Source organism: Ictidomys tridecemlineatus, chromosome 7 (genome assembly GCF_052094955.1).
Source record: "Ictidomys tridecemlineatus isolate mIctTri1 chromosome 7, mIctTri1.hap1, whole genome shotgun sequence".
Taxonomy (NCBI): domain Eukaryota; kingdom Metazoa; phylum Chordata; class Mammalia; order Rodentia; family Sciuridae; genus Ictidomys; species Ictidomys tridecemlineatus.
In genome coordinates, this window is record NC_135483.1 from 36,177,668 (window position 1) to 36,190,214 (window position 12,547).

Genomic DNA, 12,547 nt, shown 5'->3' on the forward strand with positions numbered 1-12,547 from the left:
AAAGCATTATACAGATTCAATGAGATTCCAATTAAAATCCCACTGTCATTCCTTATAGAAATAGAAAAGGCAATCATGAAATTCATTTGGAAAAATGAGAGACCCAGAATAGCCAAAGCAATCCTTAGCAATAAGAGTGAAGCAGAAGGCATCACTATACTAGACCTTAAACTATACTACAAACCTATGGTAACAAAAACGGCATGGTATTGACACCAAAACAGACTTGTAGACTCATGGTTCAAAATAGAGGAAACAGAGACAAACCCACATAAATACACTTATCTCATATTAGACAAAGGCACCAAAAATATACATTGGAGAAAAGATAGACTCTTCAACAAACAGTGCTGGTAAAACCATATGAAGCAAAATGAAACTAAACCCCTATCTCTCATCATGCACAAAACTCAACTCAAAGTGGATCAAGGACATAGGAATTAGTGCAGAGACCCCGTGCCTAATAGAGGAAAACATAGGCCCAAATATTCATCACATTGGATTAGGCCCTGACTTCCTTAACAAGAATCCCAAAGCACAAGAGATAAAATCAAGAATTAATACATTAGATGGACCTCAAACTAAAAAGCTTCTTCTCAGAAAACAAACAAACAAACAAAAACAATCAAATGAGGTGAAGAGAGAGAGCCTACATTTTGGGAGCAAATTTTTGCCACATGCACTAATCTTTAGGATATAAAAAGAACTCAAAAAATGTTAACAGCAAAAAAAAAAAAAAAAAAAAAAACAACCTAATCAATAAACGGGTCAGGGAACTGAACAGACACTTCTCAGAAGAAGACATGCAATTGATCAACAAATATATGAAAAAATGTTCAGCATCTCTAGTAATTAGAGAAATGCAAATCAAAACTACTCTAAAATTTCATCTCACTCCAGACAGAATGGTAGTTTTCAAGAATACAGATGACAATAAATTTTGGCAAGGATGTGGGGGGAAAGGCACATTGGTACATTGTTGGTGGAACTGCAAATTGGTGCAACCAATCTGGAAAGCAGCATGAAGATTCCTTAAAAATATCTCTTAAACAAGTACTTCCCAAATAGAAAGTTCTATTCATCTCTATGAACACAGTCATTAGCAAAAGAAAAAAAAACTTGTTTAATGGAAAACTTACCATTCTACTATTGAAATATCTCTAAGATTCTACCAATTTCAGCTGTAACTATAGTTTATTTAAAAAAAACTATACTTCTTTCTTTACTTGTTACAAAGAAGTAACAATAAATTGTAACTAGCACTTTATTACTTCTTTGAATACTCCAAAGAATTTTATTAAATGTATTTGTATACTGTTAATACATAGACTATGAAAAAGAGTCTAAACACATTTTGAAATTGCTGGATTCAATTAAGTTACACTGAATGCAGTACTGGGGATTGATTCCAGGGCCCTGAGTATACTAGACAAGCACACTGCCACTGAGCTATATCCTATCCCTTTTCTTTTTTTGGTGGCGGTGGGTGGGTGGGGGTACCAGGGATTAAACTCAGGGGCACTCAATCACTGAGCCACATCCCCAGCCCTATTTCTTGTTTTATTTAGAGACATGGTTTCACTGAGTTGCTTAGCAACTCGCTTTTGCTGAGGCTGACTCTGAACTCATGATCCTCCTGTCTCAGGCACTGGAGCAGCTGGGATTACATGCCCTATCTTTTTTCACATTTTATTTTGAGACAGAGACTTGTTAAGTTGATGATTTGTGCCAGGATGCCTGGCACCAGTTTTCTTTACAGCATAACTTCTCCAATATTTTGTGTATTAATAAATAACATTAAGAATCTCCAAGAATGAATCCACTGCTTTTACTCTAGAACAGATAAGCTCCATTACCTTCATAAGGACTCATAATATCTAGACTTTCTAGGAATACCTCATTTGGAAGAGGAAAGAAGGAAGGAAGGAAGGAAGGAAGGAAGGAAGGAAGGAAGGAAGGAAGGAAGGAAGGAAGGAAGGAAGTAAGTTTGTTTTCACTTGGGTCAATGCTTTTTACAATTCTCAATGAGCAGAAGGGAGAAGTTGTTTGTGTAAGGGGTTACCTGCATCTATTGAAAGTATTTAAAAGCTGCATAGCAGGTAAAATTTGCCCTTCTGATTTTGTTTGCTATTACTGATTTGTAAGAGAAAAAAAACTTTAACACTCCATTTACTTCACTGTTCATCTACTCTATATTTAGATTTGTTTCCAGAGGAATCGATGTCTTTATGCATCTAACTTCTACCTCCATCTACTATAAGACAGTATTTCTCAGTGGGGAAGTTCAGCAGTGTAGGAGGTGTTCTGGAAGTGAATGAGGATGTTTTTGGGTCATTGCTGGAATTTCAGGGATAGGAGTTATAGAGATGTAAGAGGTTCTGTTGTGAATAAAACAGTTAATCTTGCAAAATGAAGCCAGTCTCACACATAAATCACATAGGCAAAATCTGATTCATGAATATGTGTGCATAAAATCTGTTTTCAATCTGAACACAATATGTTTTCTACTTTATATGACTTTAATATTAAGAGTTGCAGAAACGCAAATACTGATATAAAAGACTGAACTACGCTTTGTTCAGAACTTTGTCAAGTTTGTCACTATTTCAGAAAATACACCACCAACAGCAATACTAGTTATGGTATTTAAAATAGACTTGCAAAAGTCTATTTGTAACCATCCTATTCACAATCATTATGTGTATCTGACTATTCCACTGGGTATTCTAATAAGTCACACCAAAGCATTTGTATACTGAAATACACATTACTAACCTTTATGTATTTATATATTGTACATTTTAAACTATGTGTATATAGGTTTTATCACTTTTAATTTTCATTTCATGTTATGACACTTTTATTTTCAATTTAGGATAATGAAGTTCCATTATAAAATATTTGTCATATAAGAGGGGTATCAGCATGTTTGGTAAAGTTAGGGTGTTAAAAATAAAAAGAAAGAATTTTATGATTGAAGGGAAGAAAGTGAGAACACTGCACATGATAGGGTTAAAAACCATAAAACTAAAGAAAACAGTAACACCTTAGTCAAAGAAAGGTCTGGAAGCACACAAATGGGGAAAGTGAGAATATGACCCTCTTTTCCACTCAACTTCTAAGTTTCCATAGTCTTAAGGAAACATGCTTTCATTGTCTCAGCTTCTTCCAATTTCATAGTTGCATAGTCCTGAATTAGCCCACAGCCTACTGAAAGTGATAAAAATACTTGGACCAAAATGGAACATAACACACAGTTACTGTTACAACAGTTCCTCAAGAGCCTTCTGAATCTGTCAGCTTCCATAGTGATGAGATCACCTTCACTCCCAACCATGATATGGAACTCTATGTTATATTACCCTTCATTTGGTAACAGAATTTTTTAAAAACACTTACCTCAGTAGTAGTTCCAATATCAGCAGATGGGCTGCATGTGCTAGCATCTGGAGGAGCTGTGCCTACACTGCTTCGAACTGGAGAACTAGGGACAGGCCCTACCACGGTATCTGAGTAGGCTGAAAATGAACTAAGATTGCCTCTCCTCTGAATCTTATTCCAAACATTCTTCATGGTATCAATTAACTCACAGAAGAGCTGGACCTAAGCAAAAAATAAAAATAAAAATTAAAAAAGCAAAGAAAACAAGTTTTCAACTTCTAGTTATAAAATGTTAACTATGAGAAAATTAACTAGTCCAAGGAAACAATCTACAAAACAAATATTTACCATTATTTACCTCTTGCTTTTTGCCTCATACTCATATTGTAATGTCTTATAATCAACTCATCATTTCTGTGGATTAAAACCCTAATAACTTACTAGGAAAAGTAGATTTAACATATATATAAAAGGTAGAACAAATTCAGATGTCTCTTAAACAGAGAACAGAATCAAAATGAAATAATTACTAGAAAATAACTACCATCCTTATTTCTAAAGAATTTGTCTAAATTTTCTTTTTTTTTAAAGAGAGAGAGAGAGAGAGAGAGAGAAGAGAGAAGAGAGAAGAGAGAAGAGAGAAGAGAGAGAGAGAGAGAGAGAGAATCTTTTAATATTTATTTTTCAGTTTTTGGTGGACACAACATCTTTATTTTATTTTTTATGAGGTGCTAAGGATTGAACCCAGTGCCTGGCACATGCCAGGCAACGCATTACTGCTTGAGCCACATCCCGAGCCCATAAATATTCTCTTTTTCTGAGATGTGACACTGAAAGTAGGATTTCTGCTTGGCAAAATTAATTATAAAAGAATGATATAAAATTTAAAAAAACACAAAATGTTACATATGGAGTTTTCTATAGATGAAGAGCCAACCCACTACTCCAGTGAGATATGTCATTACAATATTCAGAGAAAACAACTGTTTAACTTGCACATTGTTTGGCTACACTCTAAGATATATGCACAAGATTTCATAAATAAGCATTAATCATGGAATTTATATAACAACATATTGCCATATACTGTATAAAACAAGTTCAGGGAAAAATGCAAACACAATATATAAGCAAATCCACAGCTGGATACCATATTCTGCTTGCCATCTTAAAAAAAATGTGAAATTCTTATATTTATAAGAAGTTTCAGCCTTAGAACACATCCAGATGATGAAGCTGTCTTCTTATGTGGGCAGAACAGATGCATAAAAACACTGTTGTCAATCCTTATTTGACATAAAACAGTACTTGGGGATACAGTTTTCCCTTGCTTTTTGTGTAATGAAGTCTCCAATCTCAGGTTATAACTGTTTTTGTTTTAAAATAATGTAAATGGCTAAAGATCCAATAAAACACTTCTCAGAGAAAACTTTTAGTTCAAATTTTTTTCTTCCTTTGAATGATGAATAAGTTTCTTCGTACAATGAAACAATTTTGTTGCAAACCACATTTTTCAAAAAGGTTATTTTGATTTTTTTAAATAAGAGAAGTGACTAATAAGGAGAATATAAAGCAAAGGAAAAAAGTTATACATACTTTAAAGAGCAGAGGTTTATTTACTTAAGAGAAATGATACTTTTATTGTCACAATTTCTAATTTCTTTGACTGTGATTATTAAAAAATTGAGTATGAATGTCAAAAACGTTGTTTAAAGTGCCAAGCAAACAATGATATAAACCTTAAACATATTTCTACTTTCAAAAAAGAAAGTTACTAACTCAGATTTTCTTCAAAAAGTAAATGTTTAACAAAATAAATGTTCAACTCTCATTTTTCAAATTGTCTTGAAAAACTATGCCAATGAGATCCACAATGAATTACCACTGTCCACCTATAGAATTAAATTAAATTCTAAAATTAAAAAGCCTAATCATTCCACATATTGATGAGGATTAAGAGCATCTGAAACTTTCCTTCTTAACTGGGGAGAGTGTAAAAACACCACAATTTGATAGTTTTGAAAAACTATTTATAAGAGTCAGAAATTCTAATTTTGAGTATTTCCACTCATAAGTGAAAGCCTACATCCACAGAAAGACATATGTACACAAATATTCACAGCAGCATTATCTGTAATAACCCCAAATTAGTAAGATTCTACAGTGGTAATCTGTCTGCAGACAGGGCCTATGAAACAGTCATGTTGTCACCAGAGACATGCAGCCCTAGTCTATTGGTCTTCTATTCTGGCCAGCATTATCTAACCTAATTGCAGTGCTCTTGGGCCATGAGCAATCTCAGAAGTAGACAACCCATAACAATGCAGGCCTTGGTTATACCTAGTGCTACACTGGACTCCATGAGATGTGGGCTCAAGGTATGACAAGAGATTGAAGCATTAGTGTCCCAGGAATGACATTGGAACCTCAGGTGGGCCCAGTGTGAGACTGCTAAGAGCCAAGCAGAATTCCGTGGTACCTGATTATAGGCCAATAACTATGGATGAGATGAACGGGCCTTTCCAGTGGCCCCTGCCAGAGGCTTGTAGGATGGACTACTCTTTTTAGGTAAATCCTCAGTTTATGGTGAACAACACACCAATGACAAATTTTGGAAAAATTGGGTTTCGATCATAGCCTAGAGCTAAAATAGCACAAGTCATCAAAAGGAGACTCAGAAAACTGAACTTAAAGCACCATTTAGTGACAAAATAGTAGTAGTGACTACAGCCTCTGAGAAAAACAAGCAGTCTGCTTAGAATTTCTGGAAACACATGTATAAAGTCAAATTATAAAGACTAAGGTATGTATGTAATCCATCAATGCTGAGATGTTTTCACACATGCATCAAGAACTTTGTTTTGCCAATAAAACTAAGGTACAAAAAACTGACCAAATAGTAATGTTTAACAAAAAAAAAAAAAAAGTTCAACTCTCATTGAAATCTCAGAGAATTTAAAACATGAAATAATTAAAATCAAAGCTGAAATCAATGAAATAGAAACAAAAGAAACAATTTTTAAAAGTGACAACACAAAAAGTCGATTCTTTGAAAAAATAAATAAAATCAATAAACCATAGCCATGCTAACAAAGAGAAGGAGAGAGAAAACATAAATTATTCAATCTGTGATGAAAAAGGAAATATCATGATGGACACTATGAAATACAGAAGATAATTAGAAATTATTCTGAAAATTTGTTCTCCAATAAATAGAAAATATTGAAGGCACTGACAAATTTCTACAGTCATATGATTTGCCCAAACTGAATCAGGATGATATACAAAATTTAAACAGATAAATTTCAAGCAATAAAATAGAAACACCATCAGAAACCAGCCAACCAAGAAAAGCCCAGGACTGGATGCATACACAGGTGAGTTCTACAAGACCTTTAAAGAAGAAACTAATACCAATACTCTACAAATTATTTTATGAAATAGAAAAAGAAGGAACACTTCTAAATTCATTCTATGAGGCCAATATCACCCTGATTCCAAAACCAGACAAAGACACATTAGAGAAAGAAAACTTCAGACCAATATCTCTTTATGAATATAGATGCAAAAATTCTCAATAAAATTCTGGCAAGTCAAATACAAAAATAAAGATACTGCACCACAATCAAGTGGGGTTCATCCCAGGGATGCAAGGTGGGTTCAAAATATGGAAATCAACAAATGTAATGCATCACATCAATAGACTGATAAAAATCATATATGATCATCTCAATAGATGCACAATACATCACACATTCATGTTCAGAACATGAGAAAAACTATGGGTAACACATAAAACATTGTAAAAGGTATCTAGGCTAAGCCCCAGTCCAACATCATTCTAAAAGAAGAGAAATTGAAAGTATTCCCTCTAAAACCTAGAACAAGACAGGGATGCCCTCATTCAACACTTCTATTTAACTTAGTTCTTGAAACACTAGCCTGAACAATTAGATAGATGAAAAAGATTAAAGGGATACAGACTGAAAAAGAAGAACTCAAATTAGCACTATTTGCTGATGACATGATTCTATAACTAGAAGATCCAAAAAATTCCACCAGAAAACCTCTAGAACTAATAAATGAATCCAGGAAAGTAACAGGATATAAAATCAACACCCATAAATCAAAGGCATTTCTGTATATCAGTGACAAATACTCTAAAAGAAAGTAGGAAAACTACTCCATTTACAATAGACTAAAAAAAAAAAAAAGACTTGGAATCAACTTAATGAAACAGGTGAAAGAACTCTACAATGAAAATTATAGCACATGAAAGAAATAAATTAAAGAGGACATTAGAAGATGCAAAGATCTCCCTTGTTCTTGGATAGGCAAAATTAATATTGCTAAAAAGACCATACTGGGGCTGGGGACGTGGCTCAAGTGGTAATAGCTTGCCTGGCATGTGGGGGGTGCTGGGTTCGATCCTCAGCACTACATGAAAATAAAGATGTTGTAACCACCAAAAACTAAAAACATAAAGATTAAAAAAAAATTGAAAAAAAGACCATACTACCCAAAGCACTATACAGATTTAATGCAATTCCAATCAAAATTCCAATGGCATTTCTCATAGAAAAAGTAGTCATGAAATTCATCTGGAAAAATAAGAGACCGATCCCCCACAGCGGACACTCCACCAAGGGAATCAGCAGTCAGCATCTTGAACAGCTGAAATATCCACCGCCATTCTCCGACAGATCTCAACAACAAAACAGGTGTGTGGCACTCAGCCCATCCCCCATACATCGGGAACTCACATAAAATCTCTCCTAGGCTTGCTGGGGGAGGGAGAATCAGAGTGAGCCTGCATAAAGACTAGGGGGGAACTAGAGGCACCTGACCTGCAACCCCCCCTCCCCATCTGCAGCCAAAAAGAAACCTGTCTAGCTAGCGCTGGGGAGGGGCAAGCAGGAAAAATCCAAAGGACAGAGTGCCTGGGATCCCAATTGCCAACTGTGGGACCCTGGAGATCCAGGCCCACTGATTCCTGTGGCCTGCCCTGCGGCTACAGAAGGCGTGGCGCCCCAGGGAAGCGATTAATTAGCAAGCAGGGAGAGGCTCGGCTGGGATCAGGTGGAATCCCGCCAGCCAAGCCCACACTGACCCCCGGGCTGAGTACAGGAGTTTAGACTGGGAAGGAAGCAGTATAGTCCCATCCCCCACAGCTGACACTCCACCAAGGGAATCAGCAGTCAGCATCTTGAACAGCTGAAATATCCACCGCCATTCTCTGACAGATCAACAACAAAACAGGTGTGTGGCACTCAGCCCATCCCCCATACATCGGGAACTCGCATAAAATCTCTCCTAGGCTTGCTGGGGGAGGGAGAATCAGAGTGAGCCTGCATAAAGACTAGGGGGGAACTAGAGGCACCTGACCTGCAACCCCCCTTACCCATCTGCAGCCAAAAGGAATCCTGTCTAGCTAGAGCTGGGGGTGGGGCAAGCAGGAAAAATCCAAAGGACAGAGTGCCTGGGATCCCAATTGCCAACTGTGGGACCCCGGAGATCCAGGCCCGCAGATTCGTGCGGCCTGCCCTGCGGCTACAGAAGGCTAGCAGGAGAAACCAGGAGGCTAGAGGCAAGGCCCTCGAGACTGGGCAGCTGGAAATTGCAGGCCCGCCGGCGACAGTTCACCCACTGCCCGCATAGCTGGGCGGTAGGAGAACACCTGGCCGCAGGTGACCGATCACCCGCCCGCGGCCTGTGATACTGGGCGGCTAGAGACCGCCTGCCTGCCGCGACTGGGAGCTGAAATCAAACAGAGACAGTCCAGTCACACCACCTCATCAGGACACCCAGGCAAGGAACTGGGGCCGGTCATAGCAAAGTAGTGTCATCACTGGAGCTTGGACTTCGGATCTTCCTTCACAGTGTCAGCAGGCATAGTTTAACAACACTAAGGAGAGGCATCAGAGTAATACAGAACCAAAATAAATCTATAGAAGAGAGTAGAAACACGACAATCAAATAGAGCTGGAAAGCAACGGGGACAACATGAGAAAACAAGGGAAAAAAGGAGTACAAACAATGCAAGACAACTTAATTCTACAAGAGGACATAGAAACATCAGAAGCAGGGATAGGGAAAGAACTCAAGGCATACCTAACTCAAATGGAAAGGAATATTAGAGAAGACATGAGACAGCAAGTCCAAGCAATAAAAATATATTTTGAAAATGAATTAAACAAACAAATTCAAATGGCAAAGAACGAGCTCTACCAGGAGATAGAGATCTTAAAAAAGAATCAAACTATAATCCTAGAATTGCAGGAAACTATAAACCAAATTAAAAACTCAAACGAGAATATTACAAATAGACTTGATCAAGTAGAAGTCAGAACATCAGATAATGAAGACAAGGTTTATCAACTTGAAAAGAGTATAGTCAACACAGAAAAGATGCTTAAATCCCATGAGCAATCTATTCAAGAGATATGGGATGTCATTAAAAAACCAAATTTGAGAGTCATCGGGATAGAAGAAGGCACAGAGATTCAAACCAAAGGAATGGACAGCATATTAAATGAAATAATTGTAGAAAACTTCCCAGAGATGAAAGATGGAATGGACTGCCAAATCCTGGAAGCCTACAGGACCCCAAACATTCAAAACTATAATAGACCAACTCCAAGACACATAATTATGAAGATAGCCAACATACAGGACAAGGAGAGAATATTAAAAGCTACCAGAGAAAAGAGACAGATTACATTCAGGGGTAAACCAATTAGGTTAACGACTGATTTCTCAGCACAGACTTTGAAAGCGAGAAGATCCTGGAACAATGTATTTCAAACGCTGAAAAATAATGGATTTCAACCAAGAATACTGTATCCAGCAAAATTGAGCTTCAGATTTGACAACGAAATTAAAATCTTTCACGATAAACAAAAGCTAAAAGAATTTGCAGCAAGAAAACCAGCACTGCAAAGCATTCTGAGCAATATACTACAAGAAGAGGAATTGAAAAATAGTGCCCAAAACTAACAACAAGAGGTATCTCAGTAAAGGAGGAGGAAAATAACCAAAAAAGTAAAACTAGCCAAACTAAAATAAATAAATAAAGAAGCATGACTGGAAGTACAAATCATATCTCAATTGTAACTTTAAATGTTAATGGCCTAAACTCACCAATCAAGAGACATAGGCTAGCAACCTGGATCAAAAAAACAAATCCAACAATATGCTGCCTTCAGGAGACTCATATGATAGGAAAAGACATACACAGGCTGAAGGTAAAAGGTTGGGAAAAATCATACCACTCACATGGCCCTCGGAAGCAAGCAGGAGTGGCCATACTCATATCAAATAAAATCAACTTCAAACCTAAGTTAATTAAGAAGGATAAAGAAGGACACTATATACTGTTAAAAGGGACCATCCACCAACAAGACATAACAATTATCAATTTGTATGCACCAAACAATGGAGCTGCAATCTACATAAAACAAACGCTCCTCAAGTTCAAGAGTCAAATAGACCATAACACAATAATTACGGGTGACTTCAACACACCGCTCTCGCCATTAGACAGATCCTCTAGACAAAAACTGAATAAAGAAACTATAGAACTCAACAGCACAATCAATAACCTAGACCTAACTGACATATATAGAATATACCAACCATCATCAAGTGGATACACGTTCTTCTCAGCAGCACAGGGATCCTACTCAAAAATAGACCATATATTATGCCATAAGGCAAATCTTAGTAAATATAAAAGTGTAGAGGTAATACCATGCACCATATCTGACCATAATGGAATGAAATTGGAAATCAATGATAAAAAAAGGAAGGAAAAATCCTACACCACATGGAAAATGAACAATATGTTATTGAATGATCAATGGGTTACAGAAGACATAAAGGAAGAGATAAAAAAATTCTTAGAGTCAAATGATAATACAGACACAACATACCGGAATCTATGGGACACAATGAAAGCAGTTTTAAGAGGGAAATTCATATCCTGGAGTTCTTTCATCAAAAAAAGAAAAAACCAACAAATAAATGAACTCACACTACACCTCAAAAACCTAGAAAAGGAAGAACAAAACAACAGCAATTGTAGTAGAAGACAAGAAATAATTAAAATTAGAGCAGAAATAAACGAAATTGAAACAAAAAAACCATTGAAAAAATTGATAAAACTAAAAGTTGGTTCTTTGAAAAAATAAATAAGATAGACAAGCCCTTAGCTATGCTAACAAAAAGAAGAAGAGAGAGAACTCAAATTACTAATATACGGGATGAAAAAGGCAATATCACAACAGACACTACAGAAATACAGAAGATAATTAGAAAGTATTTTGAAACCCTATATTCTAATAAAATAGAAGATAGCGAGGATATCGATAAATTTCTTAAGGCATATGATTTGCCCAGATTGAGACAGGAAGACACACACAATTTAAACAGACCAATAACAAAGGAAGAAATAGAAGAAGCCATCAAAAGACTACCAACCAAGAAAAGCCCTGGACCTGATGGGTATACAGCGGAGTTCTACAAAACCTTCAAAGAAGAACTAATACCAATACTTTTCAAACTATTTGAAGAAATAGAAAAAGAAGGAGCTCTTCCAAATTCATTCTATGAGGCCAACATCACCCTGATCCCAAAACCAGACAAAGACACTTCAAAGAAAGAAAACTACAGACCAATATCTCTAATGAACTTGGATGCAAAAATTCTCAATAAAATTCTGGCGAATCGAATACAAAAACATATCAGAAAACTTGTGCACCATGATCAAGTAGGATTCATCCCTGGGATGCAAGGCTGGTTCAATATACGGAAATCAATACATGCTATTCACCACATCAATAGGCTTAAAGACAAGAACCATATGATCATCTCGATAGACGCAGAAAAAGCATTTGACAAAATACAACATCCCTTTATGTTCAAAACATTAGAAAAACTAGGGATATCAGGGACTTACCTCAACATTGTAAAAGCTATATATGCTAAACCTCAGGCTAGCATCATCCTAAACGGAGAAAAACTGAAGGCATTCCCTCTAAAATCTGGAACAAGACAGGGATGTCCTCTATCACCACTTCTATTCAATTTAGTTCTCGAAGTACTAGCCAGAGCAATTAGACAGACAAAAGAAATTAAAGGCATAAAAATAGGAAAAGAAGAAATTAAA

At 36.4% G+C, this 12,547-nt stretch overlaps 1 protein-coding gene across 10 annotated transcripts in view; it reads right to left on the reverse strand.

The window, feature by feature from the left end:
• Vps13b (vacuolar protein sorting 13 homolog B) overlaps nt 1-12,547 on the reverse strand; it is a 677,770-nt gene that overhangs the window by 327,276 nt on the left and 337,947 nt on the right. For all 10 annotated transcript variants that reach the window (XR_013423897.1, XR_005737781.2, XM_078016874.1 and 7 more), the window contains one exon: nt 3,400-3,603. Coding sequence is in view for 8 of the 10 variants with exons in the window: in XM_078016874.1 (XP_077873000.1) it covers nt 3,400-3,603 (204 nt within the window). In the remaining 2 variants the exon portion in view is untranslated. The remainder of the gene's footprint in view (nt 1-3,399; nt 3,604-12,547) is intronic.